The 26,060-nt window shown below is 45.2% G+C and overlaps 1 protein-coding gene across 1 annotated transcript in view; it reads left to right on the top strand.

Moving 5' to 3' along the window:
- LOC308291800 (disks large-associated protein 4-like) overlaps positions 1-26,060 on the top strand; it is a gene marked incomplete at its 5' end in the record, with an annotated part of 125,952 nt that overhangs the window by 10,248 nt on the left and 89,644 nt on the right. Inside the window, 9 exons of the mRNA XM_080733932.1 lie at positions 111-328; positions 778-978; positions 5,861-6,135; positions 10,935-11,130; positions 12,510-12,564; positions 16,767-16,885; positions 17,010-17,137; positions 20,698-21,112; positions 21,281-21,409. Of these exons, the coding sequence (XP_080590058.1) occupies positions 111-328; positions 778-978; positions 5,861-6,135; positions 10,935-11,130; positions 12,510-12,564; positions 16,767-16,885; positions 17,010-17,137; positions 20,698-21,112; positions 21,281-21,409 (1,736 nt within the window). The remainder of the gene's footprint in view (positions 1-110; positions 329-777; positions 979-5,860; positions 6,136-10,934; positions 11,131-12,509; positions 12,565-16,766; positions 16,886-17,009; positions 17,138-20,697; positions 21,113-21,280; positions 21,410-26,060) is intronic.

Here is a 26,060-nt window from a genome sequence, read left to right as displayed (position 1 = left end):
AACTTCCAATCAAGTGTGAGACCTGACTTTGTCCTGTTTATTATGTTATGGCCATTGGTGTTCGAGCCAGTTTGCAGTGGCTGTAACAGTTAACGTCCTTCCGTGTCCAGGTTACCGCAACCCTCTGAGTATGATGACGCTAGGCAGGGCGGTGTCGGACAGCCAGGCTCCGCCCAGACTCCTCCCCCAGGGATACCACACCATCTCCTCGTCCAATCACAACCTGCCTCAGGGCTACCACACCATCTCCTCGTCCAATCACAGTCACACGCTGAAGACCTCCAAGAGCAGCGGAGACCTCAAGTTCCTGGCCTGTCAGGCCATGCAGGTGACGGACACTCAACCCAACTCACAGCTAAAGGCTTATGGATGAATTCATCCCCATTTACAAGTTACAGTTTAGGCCAGGGGGTCCGGGACCCCTAGGGGGTCCTCAGAGTTACTACAGGGGGTCCTTCAAATCTTTGTGTGATAGAAGCTTTTTTCTCCTTTTTTTATATGAACCACTTGAACCCCTGCCTGTTTCAGAGGATTAAACTAATTAAAACATGTACAGTATGTTTTGGGGAAAAACCCCTGTTTTGCAATGTAACTACTGTACTTTTTTGTTCGTTTTTTATTAATATCACATAGATGTTTTTCTTTTGGTACTTTAAATAGCAATAATGAGGCTATTATAAAAATATTCTTCCCTGGCTTTGTTGTCCCACCTAGTAACAGAACCACATGGGGTGGGACTTGACAAAGAGTGAATTGTGTACTCGTTGTGCTGGACAGGTGGTCTCCACGGAGGAGGAGTGCAGGGTCGTGCGGTCATCGGGGAAGCAGAAGGACCCCCTGGTGAAGCGGGGGTCCTGGAGCAGCATGACCCTCAGCCAGGCCCGCCACGTCCTCCAGAAGGGCTCGGCCACCGTCAACAGAACTCTGCTGAAGACCAAGTCCTGCCACCAGGACCTGGCAACCTGCAACTACCTCCAGGTGAGTTACTTATACTTACTACCAGGACCTGGCAACCTGCAACTACCTCCAGGTGAGTTACTTATACTTACCACCAGAACCTGGCAACCTGCAACTACCTCCAGGTCAGTTACTTACTTACCACCAGGACCTGGCAACCTGCAACTACCTCCAGGTGAGTTACTTATACTTACCACCAGGACCTGGCAACCTGCAACTACCTCCAGGTGAGTTACTTACTTACCACCAGGACCTGGCAACCTGCAACTACCTCCAGGTGAGTTACTTATACTTACCATCAGGACCTGGCAACCTGCAACTACCTCCAGGTGAGTTACTTACTTACCACCAGAACCTGGCAACCTGCAACTACCTCCAGGTGAGTTACTTACTTACCACCAGGACCTGGCAACCTGCAACTACCTCCAGGTGAGTCTTATGGGTTTATTTTTTTTTAGAGTGGATGCCTACATCTGGTCTACATCTGGTCTACATCTGGCCTACATCTGGCCTACATCTGGCCTACATCTGGCCTACATCTGACCTACATCTGACCTACATCTGGTCTACATCTGGTCTACATCTGGCCTACATCTGACCTACATCTGACCTACATCTGGTCTACATCTGGCCTACATCTGGCCTACATCTGGCCTACATCTGGCCTACATCTGACCTACATCTGGTCTACATCTGGCCTACATCTGACCTACATCTGACCTACATCTGGTCTACATCTGACCTACATCTGGCCTACATCTGACCTACATCTGGCCTACATCTGACCTACATCTGACCTACATCTGACCTACATCTGGCCTACATCTGACCTACATCTGACCTACATCTGGTCTACATCTGACCTACATCTGGACTACATCTGGCCTACATCTGGCCTACATCTGACCTACATCTGGACTACATCTGACCTACATCTGGTCTACATCTGACCTACATCTGGACTACATCTGGCCTACATCTGGACTACATCTGACCTACATCTGGTCTACATCTGACCTACATCTGGCCTACATCTGACCTACATCTGGACTACATCTGACCTACATCTGGACTACATCTGACCTACATCTGGTCTACATCTGACCTACATCTGGACTACATCTGGTCTACATCTGGACTACATCTGGACTACATCTGGCCTACATCTGGCCTACATCTGACCTACATCTGACCTACATCTGGCCTACATCTGACCTACATCTGGCCTACATCTGGCCTACATCTGACCTACATCTGACCTACATCTGACCTACATCTGGTCTACATCTGGCCTACATCTGACCTACATCTGACCTACATCTGACCTACATCTGGCCTACATCTGACCTACATCTGACCTACATCTGGTCTACATCTGACCTACATCTGGACTACATCTGGCCTACATCTGGCCTACATCTGACCTACATCTGACCTACATCTGACCTACATCTGGACTACATCTGACCTACATCTGGTCTACATCTGACCTACATCTGGTCTACATCTGGCCTACATCTGACCTACATCTGACCTACATCTGGTCTACATCTGACCTACATCTGGACTACATGTGGCCTACATCTGGCCTACATCTGACCTACATCTGACCTACATCTGACCTACATCTGGACTACATCTGACCTACATCTGACCTACATCTGACTTACATCTGACCTACATCTGACCTACATCTGACCTACATCTGGTCTACATCTGACCTACATCTGGTCTACATCTGACCTACATCTGGACTACATGTGGCCTACATGTGGCCTACATCTGGCCTACATCTGACCTACATCTGACCTACATCTGACCTACATCTGGTCTACATCTGACCTACATCTGGACTACATGTGGCCTACATCTGGCCTACATCTGACCTACATCTGACCTACATCTGACCTACATCTGGCCTACATCTGACCTACATCTGACCTACATCTGACCTACATCTGACCTACATCTGGTCTACATCTGACCTACATCTGGTCTACATCTGACCTACATCTGACCTACATCTGACCTACATCTGACCTACATCTGGCCTACATCTGACCTACATCTGACCTACATCTGACCTACATCTGACCTACATCTGACCTACATCTGGCCTACATCTGGCCTACATCTGACCTACATCTGGCCTACATCTGACCTACATCTGACCTACATCTGACCTACATCTGACCTACATCTGGCCTACATCTGGCCTACATCTGACCTACATCTGACCTACATCTGACCTACATCTGGACTACATCTGACCTACATCTGACCTACATCTGACTTACATCTGACCTACATCTGACCTACATCTGACCTACATCTGGTCTACATCTGACCTACATCTGGTCTACATCTGACCTACATCTGGACTACATGTGGCCTACATGTGGCCTACATCTGGCCTACATCTGACCTACATCTGACCTACATCTGACCTACATCTGACCTACATCTGACCTACATCTGGTCTACATCTGACCTACATCTGGACTACATGTGGCCTACATCTGGCCTACATCTGACCTACATCTGACCTACATCTGACCTACATCTGACCTACATCTGACCTACATCTGGTCTACATCTGACCTACATCTGGTCTACATCTGACCTACATCTGGTCTACATCTGACCTACATCTGACCTACATCTGACCTACATCTGACCTACATCTGGCCTACATCTGACCTACATCTGACCTACATCTGGCCTACATCTGGCCTACATCTGACCTACATCTGGCCTACATCTGGCCTACATCTGACCTACATCTGACCTACATCTGGTCTACATCTGGCCTACATCTGACCTACATCTGACCTACATCTGACCTACATCTGGCCTACATCTGGCCTACATCTGACCTACATCTGACCTACATCTGACCTACATCTGACCTACATCTTGGCACAAAGCGCTCAAAGTGTGTTGTACACCCAGGTTCACATTGGCCAAGCTTTGTGGGACGCTTGATGAAATGAACTCAAAAATAGAAAAAGCTCACTTCACTTTTTATTTTTAGCCTGGCATGGCCAGACTAATATCACTGTGTGGATAGTAGCAGTGTTGGGTATCGTTACATTTTGAAGTAACTTGTTAGGTTACTTTAGTTAATGACTTGAAAAACTAATCTGTTACGTTACTCCGCTACCCAATGAGAAAAGTAACTTAACGAGCTACTTTTCCCATTACCGACCATTAAAACCCACTGTGAGAAAGTTTGGTAAACATAAAAAAGAGTGCAGCCTACCGGATTGTTGTGGCTGTCAGCTGTGTGCGTGGCTGTCTGCGTGCAGCTTCAACGTGGATAATGTAATGACGTTGATCTATCCTTTATTACTTTCACCAAGTAAATCCAAAAATAGTGTGAATCCTTCCGCAGCCTTAAGGCCTCTCCACACCAAAAAGTCTGCAAAGAACTTGCAAAGGACTGCAAAGAACTGCAAAGAACTTGCAAAGGACTGCAAAGAACTGCACAGAACTTTGTCTGCCGACTGTATGCCGACTGTACTTACTGTACGCAATTGTGCGCATGCGCGGGGAGATCGCATGAAATACCATTCCAAACCAGGAGGTGGCAGTAGTCTGAAAGGCTATTTTCACTCCATAGTTGATCGTCCCTGCATGCCGTCGCTGTCGAAAAATGCTGTTATTAAGCCTATTATTTATATTATTATTTGGATAAAGTAGTACAACCTTTAAAACCAATCATAATCCTTTAAAATTGTATCATGATCTGACACTTTCACAACAGCTTGTTGCTGCTTCAGCGTTCTGCCTCCGCTGCTGTGTGCAGTTGTATTATTTTGTCATACGATACGATGGTGTGACGTCGCGCATTGAAAATATCAGAGCTACAAGCTCACAACATGTCGGAACTTGAAGCGTTGTGAGCTTGTATGTCTGCTATGCTCGACACGCACCGTCATACGCTGAAGCACACATCCAGCCTTTCACAGCTGAAAGAGGAGGTAATCTAACCACTAGTAGGCACGGAGACTGTTCTCCGTGCAGAGGAGAAGAAAAAAAACAACAACACGGGCAGCTGCTGCACTATTACTAGCCCACTTTATTCTGCTGTGTTTAGTGTGTTGTCTCGGTGTCCTCTGTGACTGTGTGGAAACAGTATGTATGCCAACTGTAACCAAACTGGACCCAGTTGAAACGTGGACGTGGATATTATACAATCAAGCACCTTTCTCGCAGTTCACTCGCGCCCACTTTATTCAGTTCAGTTGTGTGTAGTGTGTTGTCTCGGTGTCCTCTGTGACTGTGTGGAAACAGTATGTATGCCAAACAGATAGCTACCAGCGGATTGTGTGTTGTCTTTTATCCGCTCTCGTTGGCTCATTTCACTGCCGACGGCCAAGGGACCGACTCAACAAAACCGAGCAAGTCCAGTTTCCCAGTTCTCGGTCGATAACGCTCCCGACCCGCTGCCGAAAACCTGACGATGAGCTCCCGTTCGGCAACCGACGCTATCCGCAGCCTTCCGCCGCCGAATCGTCGCCGAATCTGTGCGGTTAAGAGTGGCCTTTACTCAAGCCCTGCCATGTCGTGCACGACTGTAAATTAAAGTAAACAAGACACGCACAAAGTTCTCCTTATGTTGCTGCTAATAGTCAGATGACCGCGGGTAACCCCAAGTTACACCAAATTCCATAACCTGTCGTAAACTGTAGAATGACTACGCAACCACCACAGGCTGGCAACACATTTCTGGTCGGTCACATTTTCCCGGTCCCTGGAACAGGTTTGCCGATTTAGAAGAAGGGTTCAGAAGACATGTATATAGAATCGAGTCAAAACAAGACAAAATTTCAAATTTTCAAAAATAGCAGATCTAACAACGTTACGTTTTTCCTCTTGTCTCCTGTCTCTTTCCCCATAGGTCCCTCTGGGAGAGTGGGCGGGGACCCTGGGCCGGGGGTCCGGCGGTACGGGTGGCGGTACGGAGATCCCGTGCCGGCGGATGCGCAGCGGCAGCTACGTGAAGGCCATGGGCGACGCCATGGAGGGCAGCGAGGAGGAGGAGGACTCAGAGGGAAGCCCCTCCCCCAAACCCTCGCCCAAGAGCGCGGCGCGGCGCCAGAGCTACCTGAAGGCTACGCAGCGTTCGCTGAGCGAGCAGCACCCTCCCCCGCCCCCACCCCCGCCCCCACGCAGGTGAGTGTCCTGCTGCGCTGCACCTTAAAAGGGCATATTTCACTGAAAACACTTCTGGGTCATTTTATCATTTGCGTCTCACCCCCAGACAATTTTAAGTTGCTTGATTCATTATTCCAGGGGTCTTCAACGTTTTCAGGCCGGGGACCCCTTAGTTGAGAGAGAGATGAAGCAGGGACCCCTTAGTTGAGAGAGAGATGAAGCAGGGACCCCCACAACCTGTTCATAGATTCCATATAGTTTCATTGTTTGACAGCACAATCATCAGTGTATTTTGGATTCATGTCAATTTGTGTTTTCAGATATTTAACCCCTTGAACCGTCAATACTTAATAAACTTGACCTTTCACTCTGACTTGGTCTACTCTTTTCCCCCTCTACACCAAACCTCTTTGCCAAAAATAGCCGATCTACAAGCTCACTGCAAGTCGTTGTGAGCTTGTAGATCGGCTATTTTTGGCTAAAGTTCTCAGAATATGGACACTAGGGTTCAAGTGGTTATCACACTAAAAAGAAGTTTCTATCACACAAAGATTTGGAGGATCCCCTGTAGTAACTCTGAGGCCCCCCTAGGGGTCCCAGACCACCTATTGAAGACCCCTGCATTATTCCATATTCGTTTGATCAGACACGCCCCCAGCTAATTTATTGAAAACACGTCCTTGTTTCTAGTGTCTGATATTTTGTCATGGAAATGAAAAAGAAAAAGAAAGACAAAGCTATTAGAAGGACAACAGAGGGTATGCGCATGCGTAAATCGAGTGGCAAATCAAAATAAGTTTAACGTCGTTTAATGCAATCAGATGCTTTTCTGTTTGGATGTTTGGGCTGTCAAGGCTAGAAAGTATCGTTTTTTGCCACTCAGTTCTTCTGGGTATGATGATGATGTCACACATATACCCTCTATGTGGCTGTTAAGTCTGACATCATTTTATAGGCAGAGGAGAACTTTTGCCCCCCAAAAAAGCAAATCTTTTTTTACTATTTTTACTATTTACTAATTTTTCTTCTCTTTCTTGTTGACAGGAAAGTGGTAGAATTATACTTTAGTCATTATTTTTGTCTGGGATCTGTTGAAATAGCGAGGGACAGATATTGACAATAAATCTGCTTGGAGGTCTGACTACAAAATGATGTCACGGCTTAAACGCCCCATATCGGTGTTTTCAGTGAGTCAAGCATAGTTATGATGGGTCAGGAAGTGGGCGTGTCTAATAAAATGAATATCAAGTATCTAAAGCCCATTTTCCACTGGCCCAACACCACACCACACCACTCCACTCCACACCACCCACTTGTGCCAGGTTTTCCACTACAAGGACCTCGGTAGAGTGGTCAATAATTTAAATAATGAATCGAGCAAGTTGAAAAATAACTGTGATGAAACACCAGCCCTGATAAAGATGTTAAAATCACCCCGGAGGTGAAATATCCCTTTAAACAACCTGCATGAGCTGGCTCTGCACTTTGGTTTTGTACACATACACAATTATACACCAAATCAGGGACGTGCTGGCCATTGGGAAAAGCGGGACAACTCCCGAACGGCCGCTTCATTCCCGGCCGGTCCAGGCCGGCCATTAGGAAAAAATTTAACTGTTTGCACAAAAGTAAAAATTAAACTGTTTGCACAACATAAAAAATTCAACTGTTTGCACAAAAGTAGTGGAAACAGCAGTAGTGAAAACAGCAGATCTACAAGCACACAACGCCTTGTGGTGCGAGACGTTGTGTGCTTGTAGATCGGCTGTTTTCACTAGTTTAAATCATTTTTAAAATGATAAATACAAAACAAACGGTTTTGGACATACAAGGTTTCCACCCGACAACGTCGAAATATAACTCATGTAATTGGCCCACTGGCTTGTCACAAATCTTTGAGTAGCAGCAGCGCTATTGAGAGAGATCTCTCTCTATAGCGCGCAATGAGGGCCTCTCCAACTCTTTTTCCCGGGCTGAATCAGGGGCCCAGCACGTCCCTGCACCAAATATGTTCTCCAAACATATCTGTTCTGTTCATATAAGCAACAGAAGGGACAGAACGTGTTGGCAAACTTGCTTCTCACTGAAATAGTGGTTAAAAAAGGCAGCCACTAGGGGGCACCATCTGACTGTAGTATACCAATCTAGCACTGCAGCAGTGCTCTGCTAGGAAGCACACTGTACTCCATTAGTTCCTTTAGCCTGATCAGATAATATTACCAAACATGACCCGTCATAGGAAAGTGTAACATACAGTTAAACAAAGGCTATTATAGATAGTAAAATCATCTTTTACTGGTATATTTTCCACAATAATTGTTTCACATACATTTAAAATGTTTTTTTAACAACTTCCCTAAACACTATTAAACCTTTTCTTTTCTTTTATTTCTTTTTTCGGCCCAGATGCAACACAATTACAAAATATACTGGAAATGTATTGGTATCGAAACCTCTGCCTCGTGTCAGTCAGTGAGGGACCACATGACACTGACACTGACACACACTGACAAAATAGCAGATCTACAAGCTCACAACGCGTCGCGCTGCAACACGTTGTGAGCTTGTAGATCTGCTATTTTCAGCACGCAACCAAGTGTAAAATCAGTCATTACGATGCCATCAAGGCCTGCCAAAATACATTTCAGTTGACTAAATCAACTGTCGCCTAAAATCTTATATTAGTCGACTAAAATCAGACTATTGAGACTAAAACAAAAACTTTTCAGGTGGCTAAATTATGACTAAAACATTTTATTCAAAAGACTAAAACTAAATCAAAATTTGCTGTAAAAAACAACACTGATCTCTACATGTCTTTGCCATGTTTCTCTTGGCCCTGCGTTCCCCCTCGGCCCTGCAGGCCTCGCCGCTACGCGCGGCCTCCGCGTTGCTACGGCCGGCCTCGCGTCCTCGCTCTCGTGCGGGGCGACTTCCTGTGGTCTCCACTGCAGGGAGCACGCTCAGTGCAGCACCTGAGGTCAGTAACCTGTGATGTCATCACCCTGAGACGTTGGGACCTGCCCCCCCCCCCCCCCACCACCACGAACCAACCCCCCTCCTCCTTCTCCTCCTCCCCTTTCTGCCCAATCATCGCCCCCAGGGGTTCCCAAACTTATGTTCAGCTCAAGTACCCTAAAATTCACGAATCAAACTTACAAAGACACAACCACTTAAGATGGAGCCAAAACAGAGGACAACAATTAGCCAATCTGCAAGATCAAGATATACTGTATACTGTATATACCATATTTGCTGGACTGAATATAAGCCGCACCAGCTTAATTTAGAACAAAAAACAAATGTTTACATATATAAGCCGCACCTGACTATAATCTGCAAGAGTCCTTCCTGCTTCCTGCTAGAGCGCCCCTGGTGGCCGTTGGCTGTAAAAATCTATATATAAATCCTTGTTAAAGGCCATTGTAAAGCTAAATAACTGGCTGTTAGCTGTAAAAATCTCTATATAAGCCGCACTGTTGTATAAGCTGCAGGGTTCAAAACATGGGAAAGAAGCTGCGGCTTATAGTCTGGCAATTATGGTATATATATAAGCCACCGTTTGGGAAACACTGATCTCTAACCTACCCAGTTGTTTTGTGTTCACGTCACAGCGCCCCCTGTTGCCAGCTCCACCCCTCACGCTGTGTTCATCATAACGCTCTGATCTGCCATGGTAACCCCTCCCCCTGCCCCCCTCTGCCACTCCTCCCCTTAACCTATTCCGCATCGCATGGCAGCGTCGCTTGCCTAATGAACAACAGATCCTGTTGGCAAGCAAGGCCGCCATAATTTGAATTGATCCGATACCAGTGTTGGAAATGCATTCATACTGTCCCCCCCCCAAAAAGGCTGGTATCGATATTTGCGTTCTCTGTCTTAATTTGTGTCATCAGGGGATGGCAGCTGCTGTCCACACTTTCAAAAAATGTCTCTTTTCGCCCCCCAAACAAAATAGGGAAAATAGGGAAAGGGAAAATTGTTGCTCTACAATTTCTCAACTCGTAGCTTTGGCGACACGTTGGCAGCTTACTGATCCACTATTTTTTGTTATTTTAGAAATGGGGCTACGATGGTAACTCATTGTTTACTACATGTCTTTCTAAAATGACGCCCTCTACAGGTATCGGGATCTGCAATTACGCAAGTCTACACACCGATCGTATTTTTATTTTAGTTCTGAAGTTGAGGTTGAGCTGCTGTTTTTAAATGTTATTACTTAAATGTCTTGTCTCACGAACTGTGGCTGCACTAACAATTTATTACATTGTTATTGTTATTTATTACTTTTTGTTATTTATGTTCTTTTTCAATTATGACATGTCCCACTTGTGTCGGATCGGTAGGAACCTATACGCAACATTCAGATCTCAGAATCGCCTTAGGAATGGAAACACTATATCGGAACAACTCCTTGTAGATCTGCTATTTTCACTGTTCTTTTTGTAATTATTATTTTCTCCAGCCATAAAACACAATGGCTGAGTTTCCCAAAGTGATTTCAGCCCATCGTAGCTCACTCATGGTCGTAGAGACCAAGCCCCGACCGTCATGTTCCTGTGTTTACATGGGTTCTGGCAGAGCGACTTATTTAACCCCCTACAACTACACCATCATTCAGATTTCACAAAGTGCTTAAAGTACGTAAAGTAGCCTATTAGAAGTAGGTTTTACCAATAGAGTACCGGCAGATAAAAGGTGAAATGATCCCAGTGCACGATAAATTAAATCTCCACGTTACGATTATCGTATTGTATTTTTTTTTATCGCGATAAACGATAGTATGGCTTAACGCCCCAACCCTACCGCCCACACAGCACCCTGCCCTCCCTGAAGGAGTTAAACACCAACCGCAGCCTGGACAACCTGGACTGCCTGGTCAGCCCCGTGGACCCCCTGCCCCCTCCCCGACACTGGGACCAGGACCCCGGGGACCCCCTGACCCCTCCCCGCCACTGGGACCAGGACTTCAGCCAGGGCTTCGGGACCCTGAGCAGAGGGGTGGGCTCTCAGGTAAGACTGCCACGTCGTTGCCTAGCGCACTGTTTCTCAGCCACTGTGCCTGGGGACCTTTGGTGTGCCCCTGAGAAGGGTCAAGTGTGCCCCTTGAAACTGCTTGAAAGCCAGTATTGTATTTATCATTTTAAAAATGATTTAAACTAGTGAAAACAGCCCCAAATACTAACCGATGAGCGGTCACACTGTAATTTTAGGTCTCATGGTTTTTGTGCTATAAAGAGAGTCTAATGATGTTGTACATTAGATCAAGGCATCAAGGCAAGTCACCTGCCTCAGAACTTTGTATATTGAATCAAACCACTCCTACATCTGGCTTCGTCTGTTTGTACTAGGGGTGTAACGATATAGTAACTGTATCAAATATCGTTTTTAACTTTAAAAATCGAAGCATATAGAAATGAAAACAGCTAAAATCGAACCGTATCGTTTTATTTTGTATCGTATCGAATCGGCAGTGAAAAGAATCGATTGTATCGATACTACCTACTTGTGCATTGTATTAAGCATTTTTAAGAAGAAAAAGATAAAAAGGAGGGGTTTAATTACTACACTGGTCTATCGATAAATGTGTGTAATCTCTGGGTTCATGGGACCATGTATTTGGCAGATAATCACTGTGTTTACTTATTTATATCCATAATACATGTTTCCCTTAAAAACCTGCACTATCCACACCTTTCACACAGATTTAATTTCTTTGCTAAATAGTTACTATATCGATTTTAGTTAATTGAGTCGTATCGTATCACCATGAATGAACCAATATCGTCCATGTATCGTATCGTCAACCATGTATCGTGATATGTATCGAATCGCTGTTAACACAGCGGGTGCCCACGAGGTGTCTACACGACAATTTCTTTGATGTCGCTGGAGGCCCACGACGCGTTGGACGCGTTTACTGTAATTACAGTATAACTTTATATCTCACCGTTAGGTCGGGGCTACGCCTGGATGTAGCCCATTAGCCGCTAGTCGCTTCGAGTCGACGCTGAGAGCATCGCGCGGCCGTTTTTCTCCGTATACTCCAATGCATTTCCCCATCTTTAAAGCCCTTTATCTCCGATGTTTGTTTTATGGCTAAAACTGTGGCCGTGTGCGGCAAAATGTCCAAATTTTGATCGGCAGTGAACAGCTATGATCAACACTAGCCCATACAGTAAGTTACACAATAACATCCTGTCTGCGCTCATGTGACCAAGTGACGTCATCACGCATGCATTGACGCAACGGGGCCTCGTATTCTTCTATGGAAGTGCTATGGGGGCACTCAGAGGGGATGACTGGCGCCCCCTAGTGGGCAGTCGATGTGTTAAAATGTATCGTTACACCCCTAGTTTGTACGTATGTCCCACGCTTGTATGTGTCTACAGGACGGCATGAGGCAGATCGCCTCACCGTCCCTCAAAAAAGACAGCGCTTCCCACAGTTGGTCCTTTGAATGAAAACAATAATAAAATAAACTCGAAATAGCCTGGATCTATTTGGACCAGCCGATCTAAGTTGGACTAGTACAGACTTATGAATGAACTGCTATTGGTAGCCTACTTTTACTTTTTAGAAATACATTTAGGAGACCACTTTTCCCACGCTGGCTACTTGGAGTCTCCAGACGTTTTTTCTCCCCCTCTCTCTCTCTTCCCAAAATTGGCCCTGCAGTCGCACTGCGTTGTCTGAAAATAAACCCCAAACATGAAGCTATAAACTGCATACTGCAATATCGATATCATGCTTTTCTGTGGGCAGTAATGCCACGCTATTCATGTGGTACAGTAATCGAATTATACATCATTAGGTGGTATTTAGCGACGGTCCAACAACAACATTTTCATCGGTAGGTCGGCCGCGTTGTAAATCACACGCATTTTCATTTTGACAAGTCTCCGCGTATTCATACATCCTTTTTAGTACTACAGCATTGTCGCCATTAAGTATTACGGCATGCGTAGCCTTCTACACACTAGAGCGACGTGACAGCAACAAAACACACAGGACACGGCCAGGAAGTACAGCCGGCCAATCGCGACGGGCGGGGCGTGGTCTGGGAGCGAAAAACGGGGAGGTGGGGGTATTGCATATTCCAGTTAGCATTCAAACCCATCTGGTCTTGTATTAAAGATGGGGTGCCATGTAGAGTTAGAGTAATGTAATGTTAACTTCATAGACACATACTAGTGATGCGCGGATAGGCTTCTGAAGTCATCCGAATCCATCCGCGCAAATTCATTATCCGCCCATTATCCAACCGCATTAATTATATCATCCAATTTATAAATCCGCACCATCCTCATCCGCAACTTCAAAAGTATTATTATTATTATTACCCTTATTATTAGGCTAATATTATTTTCTGGTAGGCTATTCCCTGTTAGTTTTCTTAGTTGTGCGATCACAGAAATGCATTGATCTAGCCTGCGGAATGTCTCCGTTCGTCTTTTTTTTTTGGAGTCGGTGCTGCGCGTCGATGCAGACAGACATGCAGGCAGACAGAGTCAGACACACGAGAGAGAGAGAGAGCAAGGGAGAGAGCGAAAGAGAGAGGAAGAAACACAACTTAGTGGGAAGTTTAACTTACCTACTGTACAGTACTTTACAATATGGACTATATGGAGCTGAGAGAGATTCACTTTTTAGTGCAGCGAGACCAGAGGTAATGAGTGCGAGTCTGCGACAATGCATGCCGTGATGCCATTTAAGTGGACACAGCTGTTTAGTTTTATCGTGGACTGCACATTGCCTCATGAAAAATGATGGTTACTTTACAAATTATACAAAATAACACACACTAACACAGACACAAGCATACCTAGATTTAGCTTTTTAATGATAGATATATTAGGCCATAATTTATTTCCTGCATTATTTAATCCGCGGATATCCGAAATTAATTAATAATTATATTTGATTGATCCAAATCCGACTGCACCGCGGATCACCGCGGTCCACCGCGGCTAAAACCGCTATCCGCGCATCTCTAACACATACCAAACAGAAAAAGTACCACCTCTTTAAAAGAGTGGAATCACCGCTTAAAAGGAATGTCATCAAAAAACTCATAAAAACAAAAAAATCCCATCCACTCACTGTTTATTTATTTTTTTATTTTTTCACTAGAACAGACATTATTTCTCCACTTCCTGGAAACGTGTTGCACCGTTGTATAACACAAGGATCTTGTACTAGTCTGGGAATATCTCTGGCCAGGAGGGGCCAAATGAGTTGTGTTTTTTTTTCTCCCCACTGAAGCAGAAACCTTTTGTGCATGTCTGTGATCCACCAGGGAAGCAATAGAAAAATATTCTGTGACCGCTTGAAAAGGCAAGGAAAGAACAGCTGGCCTGGCAGTGTTTAGTAGTTTGATTAACACATATGGTGCCAACCCCGAGTTTCCCGAGTTTGTATTGGTACTACCGCTGTGCCAACCCCGAGTTTCCCGAGTTTGTATTGGTACCACCGCTGTGCCAACCCCGAGTTTCCCGAGTTTGGGCCGTTTTTGAAAAAAAAAAAAAAAAATCTTTTTTCAAAAGTTTTTTTTTCAAAAACATTTTTTGGACCTCCAGAAATGTATTAGGCATGATCGCGATCGCGAAATTGCATGTTTAACCCCCATACCAACTCATTCTTTCAAACATGGCAGCCATGTTTGTTTACATCTGAAGAAAACATAATGGCTGATAAATCATGAATGCCTGAACGGATTTCCAAGAGGATTTTTTTGTTTGAAAGCTGTGAACAGCATCTACACACGTGGTGCATCATCTAGGCAGGGGCGTGCACTTTTTACACAATTGCACAATTACATGGAAGTCTATGGTAACCATGGCAACGCGAGACATTGAAGAGAAAAAATCATTGCAACATAAGTGTTAATGGGGCTACACCAGAAATATACAAATATATTATATTGTACAAAAATAAAGGTCCATAATAGATTTTATACAGGTTTAAGCCTAAACAACCACTGATATTGAAATGTCATGTCAATGTCTGTCATTACAAGGCTTTTTAAGCTGCAGTACCAAAAAGCCCTTTGTTGGCAAAGGGGCGCTATTGAGGGATCTTGTCTGTCTAGATCAGGGGTCTTCAACCCCTTGGGGGTCCCCGAAATTGTTGGGAAAAAAAACACTTTTTTACATATTTTTTTATTTTTATTTTAAAAAAGAATGAAAAGAAAATGTAATTTGTCTCTAAATATATAAAAAAAATACACGATTCTGTCTCTTAAAGAGCTCGTATACATGAATATTGTGCAATTGACAGATTGTTAGTGATAGATTGATAGTATTGACATTGGTTCTCAGTTAATAAGGTACGTTTATAAATGGCAGTGGTACACGGCCACTTGTACATGCATGTTATAAAAGCATGAATATATTAATCTATTATTTCAATAGCTTAGTATTGAATGCACAATAACATGGTATGTTCATACACATGAGAAACACAATTTTATACATAAATATATTCTAGCCCCGTCCCCACCCTACGAGGGAGGGGGTCCCTGCTCCATCTCCCCATCAGTTTGGGGGTCCCTGGCCTGAAAACGTTGAAGACCCCTGGTCTAGATGAAATAACGGAGGGGGCGGGACTTGTGGACTGGCCTGTTTAGACACACCGACTCAGAAAACCCCTGAAATGAAGATGAAAGACTGAGTGTTAAGAAATGGCCCGCGGGCCGCCTATTGGGGAACCCTGCTTTACACCATGAAATGAATCATCTTTTTATGGTGTAAAGCAGGGTTCCCCAATAGACGGCCCGCGGGCCATTTGCGGACCACGGGGGGCTACTGTCTGCCCCCCACCAACCCCAGTAATAATGGTGGTATAAGAGCAGCAACAACACTAGTCATTGTCGGGTGGAAAACCCGTATCTCAAAATGTGTACGTTCTTTCGCAAAGTAAAGCTCTGCTTCATCAAACAAGGCCGTTGTGAAAACAGCAGATCTACAAGCTCACAATGCCTCGCAGTGCGAGGCGTTGTGTGCTTGTAGATCGTCTGTTCTCACTAGTTTAAATCATTTTTAAAATGATAAATGCAAAACGAACGGTTTTGGACATACAAGATTTTCACCCGACAACGACGATATCTGAACTGTCACTGGAGTAGCGGGAACGCCACCGTTGCCCCCTGTAATGTTGTGGCCCTCGGCTTGGTACCTTAGACATAATTTGGCCCTTGGGGAAAACTAATTGGGGAACCCTGGTGTAAAGAGTGCGAAAAGAGTTTTAATGAAATGAACTCATGAAAAGCACCACTCACTTCATACTGGGTGTGATTTGTTTATCACTACGTTTTGGTCATGGCTCTCAGTTCCCACGTGATGTCGCGTCGGAGTTCACACTGCCGTGCCTCATAGCCGTACCCGACCACTGCTAGCTTGCATAGCGTCTTCAGGCTCGGCCCGAGGTCTAAGATCCACAGGTCGTTGCAGTGTAGCGTGTTGTCTCCTCCGAAGAGGACGATACGATCTCCCGCGACCACGCAGCAGTACTTCCGAGATACGCCGGACGGGCCTTCCCCCTGGAACCTGACGATCTCCTTCCAGAGGAAGGTCTCTGGATTGAATTTCCACAGTTTCAAATGATGCGTGAGGAACCTATAAACGCATATGTACAGCTCTCCCTTGTAGGTAAAAGCCGAATGACTCCTGATCCACTGCCAGTCGCGTTTCTCCGGGAGAAGTTCAGACGCCAGCGCCGACCAGCAGTTGGTCTCCGTGTCAAACACCCTGATGTTGTTGTAGGACCTGTAGGATGTGACTACGCATATCTTTGTCCCGACGATAGTGGCAGATTGTTCACAAACGGGTTCCGGGCCGCCGCCGGCGCTGCTAATGAAAGACCAGACCATTGTGCTGGTGTCCAACTTGTAGATGTCGTTGCTGTATTCAGGAAACCTGACGCTTCCTCCCAAGACATACATGACCTTCCCCAGAGCGCAGGCGGAGTGGTCTCTCCGTGCAGGTGGAACCCTCCCGGACACGTCGGGTTTGAACCATCGGTGGGCGTCCACAGCGAACGCGTAGAGCACGTTGCAGTTCTCCCTCGTGTCCGAGCTACGCCCTCCCCAGATGTAGACGGTAGCCTCTATCAGCACGGCCGTGTGGCGCTCGCGACTGCAAGGAACCTCGAGTTGACGCTGTCCTCTTCCCGGTGTCTCTGGGGTCAACGTCGTCCAGCGCAAGGACACTGTGTTGAAGACGTGTACCAAGGATATGTGTCCAAAGTAGTAGACCTTGTTTTGCCCCACTGCCACGGAGGATTTGTCGTTGTGCCCCACTGGCGCTGCTTCCAGGTTTACCGCCCAACACAACATTTCAACGGGGCAAGGTCAAAGTGAATCGATATTATTGCCGAGCTACCACTTACGTATATTGGTGCCGGAAACCTCATGGTAGGCCAATCGGTGAAGCTGATGGGTTGGTTTGGCCGATCAGGGCCGAGGAAGAGCGTCGTCTCCTTTATCTCTAAAGGCAGAGACTCAGGTGTTCGTACCGATGTCTTATGTCTCCTGCGTTATGTGAATTCAGGTGTGTCTGTGTCCCTTTTATGCCAGTGCCTTGCTGATGCATGGAGATCCCCAAACTACAAACTCCTTATTGGTTGAAACTCTTGCCCATATATGGAGATCTCAGAACCCTCCCCATCATCAACATGAAGTCATTCATTTTCCTCCATATTTTTCCTCCGATAACGGGAAAAGTACTTAATACCCACGGACAGCTGATACTGTAACTGGTATGAGGCTCTGGTGTCTTTAATTAGCCAGGAGGTAACATAACATTAAAAACAATGTTTACAGGCAGCAGAAAGCGGAGTGCTTTTGCTCTAATACCTCAACAAGTCCACATTCTTTTCCCCGAGTCGGAAATGTGAAAATGTCAGATCAGATATGAGATGTTCAGCGAATGATTGATAGATAGATAGATAGATAGATAGATAGATAGATAGATAGATAGATAGATATCTCATACAGGCATATTAATAAAAACACATCACAAAAAGAGGAAGGGGACACAGGTTAAAACAGAGAGTGAATAAACATTAAAAAGCATTTTAAAGGTAACCATAGGGATAATAAAAGTCCTTTGCATACAGTAGGCCTAAAAAACGAATTAGTAGTCCAGGTCTAGCGGCTGGCCATCAAATTAAAAAGTCTAATAGCGGAGGGAATAAAATATTTTGCTTCTATTATTGCTTCTATTCAAAAAAGAACAAAAGATGCTGTCAATTACTCTCAAACATTATTGCAAGTGGGGCCCAAATAACGTAAAACGCTAAGATTTTAATGCTAATATACAGTAATAATATATGACACATATGACAAAAAATGTAAAACTAGGAAGTGTGGTTGACTATTCATATTATATGTGCTGATGTCACATGAAGCTTGACCAATCCGCATATCAGAATACTGATACATTATTGACTTCAGCTGTTACAATTACAAACATGCAAACATGACCCGCCTTAATTACTTCAGTCTATGTTAGTAGCTTAATGACAGCACTAGTGCTTTTTATGTGCAAAGTATTTGTATTTTAGTTCATAAAGTTAACAAAAGAACATATTAATGCATTTGAAATTAAATACAACATTTTACTTTTCAGGATTCCAATTCAAAAATAGCAAAAAAAAAAAGAAGATTGCTACACTAATCTGATTGCTACACTGAATGGAACAGATCTTTCATCATTGGTAACGGGAGAGTGTTTTCTGCTGGTGTTTCAGTCCGAGTGTATCAAAGGGTGCGTTCGGAAATGTGCACCGGGTGTGTGCTCAGTGTAGTGAGTGCCTAAACCTAACCCTAACCTCAGTAAAACTATGCCTAAACTCAACCCTAACCCTAACCTTAACCTCAGTAAACCTAACCCTAATCCCTAACCCTAACCACACCCGGTGCGCATTTCCAAACGCACCCTTTGATACACTCTGACTGAAACACCAGCAGAAAACATTCTCCCCATTGGTAACACCTGTGAAGGAGGTAAGGAGGAGGCCCAAAAATGTCTTTCAAAAATGGCTGCCGTGCTTAGAGCCTGTTCTAAATAGTGAACTTGAGCTTGTAGATCGGCTATTTTCGGCAAAGAGGTTTGGTGTAGAGGGCAAAAAAGTGCAGACTAAGCACAGAGTGAAAGGTCAAGTTTAGTAAGTATTGCCGGTTCAAGTGGTTAAATATCTAAAAACACAAATTGACATGAATCCAAAATACACTGATTTTGCTGTCAAATGATGAAACTATATGGAATCTGGGGGTCCCTGCTTCATCTCTCTCTCTCTCACAGCTAAGGGGTCCTTGGCCTGAAAACGTTGAAGACCCCTGGTCTAATGCCTATCAAACTGGGGGTCCTTGAAAAACCAAAGGTTGAGAATCACTGGCCTTAAATCAAAGTGTGTCCCTAGCGACTAAACGCCTGCAAACAGCTTTCCTTTGGTTTAAAGATGAAGATAAATGATAAATGCATGTTCTCTCATTCCCACTGCCAGCCTGGAGCAAAAACACTCAGCGATAAAAGCCATTTAATTTAACCCTGGCTTTCCCTGCAGTCTCATGAGCTTACCATGTAAGTAGTCATTTCCCTAGAGCAGGGGTCTTCAACGTTTTCAGCCCAAGGACCCCTTAGTTGAGAGAGATGAAGCAGGGACCCCTTAGTTGAGAGAGAGATGAAGCAGGGACCCCTTAGTTGAGAGAGAGATGAAGCAGGGACCCCTTAGTTGAGAGAGAGATGAAGCAGGGACCCCTTAGTTGAGAGAGAGATGAAGCAGGGACCCCTTAGTTGAGAGAGAGATGAAGCAGGGACCCCTTAGTTGAGAGAGAGATGAAGCAGGGACCCCTTAGTTGAGAGAGAGATGAAGCAGGGACCCCCACAACCTGTTCAGAGATTCCATATTGTTTCATTGTTTGACAGCACAATCATCAGTGTATTTTGGATTCATGTCAATTTGTGTTTTCAGATATTTAACCACTTGAACCATCAATACTTAATAAACTTGACCTTTCACTCTGTACCTAGTCTGCTCTTTTCCCCCCTCTACACTAAAGCTCTTTGCCGAAAATAGCCGATCTACAAGCTCACAGCGCCTCGGGCTTTTAGCTAAAATTCTCAGAATCTCAGAACACCACCGTTCAAGTGGTTAATATGAAAAAAGGAGAAAAAGGTTTATATCGCACAAAGACTCGGAGGACCCCCTCTGTGCCGCGGACCTTTGGTGTTCCCTTTGAAATTTGACCGTGAAGTCACAATTTAAGGAATTTTAATTCCTCAAGAAAGAAAAAGGAAAAAGACCATTACTGCATCAAAAGTAACCAACAAACTATAAACAAACTGGTAAAACATTGGCCAAATTATAAAATAATATAAGAAACAGGCAAACATTTTGAAAATAACCTCACACACCGTATATCTAGGTGTGTCCTGGGATCTTTTGGTTGTGAAATGTGTGCCCTGGCAGAAAAAAAGGTTGTGAACCCCTGCCCTGGAGGTCCCGGACCCCCTGCCCTATAGTCTCATGAGCATACGGTGTAAGTGGTCACCATGTTGCCCCGGCGTTGGGTCACAGTCCGGCACTGCTGCTGCTGCTGCTGCCTCCCAGAAGCACCGCCGCCGCCCAAAGAGAACATCTGCTCAAAGTCCTCGAAAAAGCCGCCGAAGGCGCCGCCCTGCGACGACGACGACGACCGCTGGCTCTTCTGTTTGTGTTTGTTCTTGTTGGCCCCTTGAACGCGATTGTTCCGGTGAGTCCGCATGTCCTGCTGCTGCTGCTGCTGGGGACCGAACACCTCGAACTCCTTGAACCAGTCGTCGAAGTTGAAGGAGCGGAAGTGCTGCTGGAAGTCGTAGTCTCTGCCTTCTCCTCCCCCTCCTCCTCCCCCTCCTCCGCCCCATCCTCCTCCCGTGTTGCCGGGCGAGGTCGGGGGCGCGGCGTGGCCGAACTGGTCGTACTCGCGCCTCCTCTTGTCGTCCGACAGGGTCTCGTAAGCCTCCGCTATCTCTCTGAACTTGGCCTCGGCGTTGGCGCTCTTGTTCTTGTCCGGGTGGAACCTCCTGGCCAGCTTGTGGAAGGCCTTCTTGATCTGGCGGTCGGAGGCGTCGCGCGGCACCGCCAGCACGTCGTAATGGTCTCTCTTCTTCTTCTTGGCCAGGACGACGAGCTCCGGGATGAGCAGGACGCACAGCAGCGCCAGCACAAACCAGGAGCGGATCCTGGAGCGGATCCTGGCCATGATGCTGCTTTGCTGCTCGCTACCACTAGCAGGGCCGTCGTTGAGAGCGTGAAGAAGATTGTTGTCCTGTGAATGATTGGTCTGTCCTTTGCTCCTCCCCAAATATGAAGTTCTGCAGTGACATCATTAATAATCAGTGTGACCTCATCAATATGACATCACTCTACACCCAAATATGGATTCTGTCCACATGGCTCCAAGTACTCTGGGCCTTTGCGTTGACACAGGAAGCTACAGAGTATACCTACCATCAGAGGCATCAATAAAATGTACTTAAAATGAATTCATCATGCCTGTTGTCTTGCAAGACACCAGTCATGTTGCCAGGGACGTGCTGGCCATTGGGAAAAGTAGGACAACTCCCAAAAGGCCGGTCCATTCCCGGCCAGTCCAGGCCGGCCATTCATAAAAATGGACAGCCCACAAAGTAAATATAACTTGTGTAATTGGCCCGTCTCTAATGATCTGAAATGGCCAATCTTTGAGTAGCAGCAGCCCACAGAGCCATCACATTGGCCCCACTGGCTTGTCTATCATCAGAATACCGGCCCACTACTCCCTATAGCTTCCTGGACAACTCTTGGATGGTCTACACATCATCTCTTTATACCAGAAAAAAAATCACAGTAACCGTTCATTGGTTAGTATTTGGGGCCTCGCAGCGCATCCGGAAGGCGACTATTTTTCTCCAACTCTTTTTCCCATGCTGAATCAGGGGCCCAGTACGTCCCTGCATGTTGCCATACCTTAGCTTTTGCTGAACTGACGCCACTGCCTGCCATTCATATCCAGTGGAAGCCAGTCAATCCCTGAGTATTGTTTAGCTGTGCTAACTGTTCCCCCGTCTGGCTTTGTGTGTATGTATGCATAGACATAAACAGCTAGATACCTCATCCTCCGCTGCAGTTAATTGGAGCGACGTGTAACAAGAGTGACCGCTGCCAGTCAAAGTTCGCAAGAACGAACCAAGGTTCCAAGAAAGTTGCCATCACATAGGCGGGAGAAAGAACCCGAACCGGTTCTTTGCCGGCGGAAAAGGCCCCTCAATGTAATAGAGCCTTCATTACAATCATAACACCTGTGAAAGGAAGTAAGGAATAGGCCCAACATGTAGCTGCTGTCTGCACATAGGGTCTGTGCATAGTGTCTGTGCATAGTCTCTGCGCATAGTGCTTTTGCTGACAGATCAACGCATGCTTCATAAACGGAAGCCGCAATGGTCCTAGTCTGTTGCACCAACACATGCTGACACAGCACACAACGGCTCATTAAGGTAATGAAATAGTTTGAGCAACCTCGGGAGAGAGACAAGAGGGGATGTGATGAATGGGATAATCATTCGAGAGAAATTAACTTCTCCAATCTACTGGAGTGTAGTGAGAGAGCTCTTAACACCATGAGTAGAGTATGATATGCATTTGGTTCAACGTGAGTTAAACCAGCCGAGACGGAGGAGAGGAAAGCTCTTCAGATGAATCGTTTTATATTCCCGATAAAGATCAGTATGTTCAGAAATGGATGGAGTATCTGCCCTAATCAGTTGCATTGTGAATGGTATGAATGAAGGTGATCGCAGCCAGACGTGTCACACCAAATTCTGGGCCCTGGGTACAAGGATTCACTGCGGGCCCCCCATGAATGTTCTTTACAGGGGAGGGGGTTTAACCCATTTAGACTGGGAACGCATTATTACTCATTATTGTGTGCTTTAAAGGTGATACACCATGAAATTTCACTTTTCCTATTTTAAAACCTTTTTTTGGGGTCCCACGTACTAGCACCTTCTATCCTCACAAAGTCCCATTTCTGACCGTTGTCTTTCTCTGGTTTTGGGAAGGTGGAGGTTAAAAGCATCCCACGGGTTCTCAAAACAGGCTGTCCAGATTTGCTGCCGTTTTTAAAAAAAACAAACATTTTTTTTACATTTTTTTGAAAAATAGCAGATATACTGCGAACTTGTAGATCTGCTATTTTTGAAAAATCGTGACAATTTGTGCAAGTCTTTGAATATTTCAAATCCTTCTAATGTCTCTATGTCAGTGGTGCTCAAACCTGAACCTGGCCTTAACTTAATTGTTTCGCTTTCTTCTCCTCTTAGGCCTTGTATTGTACTTTCCTGTACCTTCTTTTGTTTTGCAAAAAAAACTGCTCATAAAGTAATCAATCAATCAATCAATCAATCAATCAATCAATCAATCAATCATGATATCATTACAGGCAAACATTGATAAAGGTTCAGAAATAGTCGCACATTGGCTAATCTATAAGCTCACAACGCATCGCAATGCCAGGCGTTGTGAGCTTGTAGATTAGCTACAGTAGTTTCACTACTAGAGGGTTAAAGCCGGCATCATAGTCGCCTGGGCGGTGGAAGGCTTTACACCGCGGTGTAGTCTTTTCGAGTCTTTTTGAGTCATGAAACTACAACGTTACGTCATTCCTCGCAGTGGAGAGCTTTACACCGCAAGTCCCAACACATCTCTCTGTTTTTACTATCAGACAGACTGACAGGCTCTACACCCCGTTCACTGATTGGTCGACCTGAACCGGTCTAGACGGTAAAGGACTTCACCGTGAGTGACTATGATGTCCTGCACTTATTTTCTAACTTGAGGTGGAAAGCTAATTTGCGGTGGATAGCTCTCCACCGTACACTCTGATACAGGCTTCAGGCCCTCGCGTCTTCGTCGCACCGCCGATCCGACTCACAATGACATGGTTTGTTTGGAGTTTTTACTGGTCAGATGTCAGCACCATTCCTATAAAATAGGGCTTAAATGGTTAAACTGTTCACCATTTTCCCCCATAAGGGACCTTATGAAACAAACAATATAATATCCAGCCCTTGCATAAGGGTCCTTATGAAAAGAGAGCGGTTGAGAAGGCTTGCCCTGCGGCCCATAGTGAGGCTCTAATGCTTCTCTACACAAACAGCAGCGCTCTGTGTACACAGCGCATTGTGTGTGATTTTACGGTACATTGCATGCCGACGTTGCAGATTTACAGGCATGGCGTGTAACACAATAGGATCAGCGTCTAGTCTTACACTACGACGTTTTTTTACAGCTACTGTCTGCAGATTGCATACAGTACATTTACAGCTATTAGTCTCTGCATGCATGTAACAAAAGACTGATGCAAACATGACGTCCACAGTCCATTTTGTGTCAGTATTTTGTCTCAGATCTTATTCAAGGCCCCATGCAGTTTAATATTATAACAGATCTTATTCAAGGCCCCATGCAGTTTAATATTATAACAGAAGGATATGCTGTTCACCTGCGGAATAAACTGCACATCAGACCGGCTCCCTCCATGTCCACTTTTAAAAGCTCACTTCTAAAAGAGTTAAAAGTGGACATTGAGGTAGCCGGTCTAATTTCCAGTGTTTATCCAATTAACTCATTTAATGCCACCCTTTCACCACTAGAGGGGGCCAAGTGTGCCACAGACAATCCCATAGAGATATGCTGGTATATGCAGAAGCCCTGCAGCCATGACTTGCCTAAACACTTTCCTTTGTGCATGTACAGGAAGAGGATGAAGTTAGCTTGAAGTTAGCTATTGGCTACCAAGCATTTTAAAAGCCTTATTTTCGTCAACTTAGCCATGATTAAACCTTGCACACCTCATGCATGGGAAAAAAACAGAGAAGAATGAGCTCTAAAAAATCCAATGCAATCCTGGATTGCATTGTTGTGGGTTTGTGCAGTTTGTTCACAGCTTTCAAACAAAAAAATCCGATTGGAAATCCGTTCAGGCATTCTTGAGATAATAGCCATTATGTTTTACACTGTTGTGAGCTTGGAGGTCTGCTACCTGAGTTGTATGGGGGTTGTATGGGGGTTAAACATGCAAAATCGCGATTGAAATCATGTTCACTAGTTTTGATGGGGTCCAAAAAAATTTTTTCAATTGGCACTGTGGGATGCGCTAATATATCACGTGTATACACGTGATTGGCACAGAATGAGTTAAAACATGTTTATTCCACTTGTGGACGGATCCTGTACAGCAAAATAATACCATATAGCTCGCCCTAAAACACAGTGGTTCTCAACCTTTTCAGGCCGCGATCCCCAAAAATAATCATATTTTAACTGGGGACCCACCACCCTGACGAGCAAGAGTTGAGGCATTACATTTTTTATAACACGGTTAGCAGATCTGCATGCTCACAACGCCTCGCAACTCGAGAAATAGTGCGAGGTTGTTTTAAGGCGAGCATTGGGGTTACACAGCAAAAGCCCTTTGTCCTTATAAGCCTGCTCCTGGGGGCCTTGCATAACAGCCTGTCTGCAGATCTGATTACAGGGAGGCGTAAATAAGGGATCAAAAGGTCAGAGATGTAAGGAGGTGCAAGTCCGTTCAGTGCAAACAAACAATACAAATTTAAAAAACAATTCTGAGCGCAACGGGTTGCCAGCCAGTGCAGCGAGGCAAGAACAGGGGGAGATGTGCTGGTATTTTTGAGTTCTTTGGAGGCGGTTGAGTTTTCAGGGAGTCTGTCTGGTAAATGTTGTGTTTAAGGACAGTGGGCTGCAAGGGAAGGGAAAAACCATGAATGACATCATTCTCCTTTCTATGGGAAAATGCATTCATCGCCACACTATTTTGGGGGGGTCCCCAGATGATTAACTTAACGTGCAACATTGTTTTCTCTCTCAACAGTAAAGAAACCAACTTAAAGTTTAAGTGT

This window comes from Nannobrachium achirus, assembly GCF_963921795.1.
Source record: "Nannobrachium achirus genome assembly, chromosome: 9".
Taxonomy (NCBI): domain Eukaryota; kingdom Metazoa; phylum Chordata; class Actinopteri; order Myctophiformes; family Myctophidae; genus Nannobrachium; species Nannobrachium achirus.
Note: the sequence above shows the minus strand (reverse complement) of the source record. Positions and strands in the feature narration are given on the sequence as shown.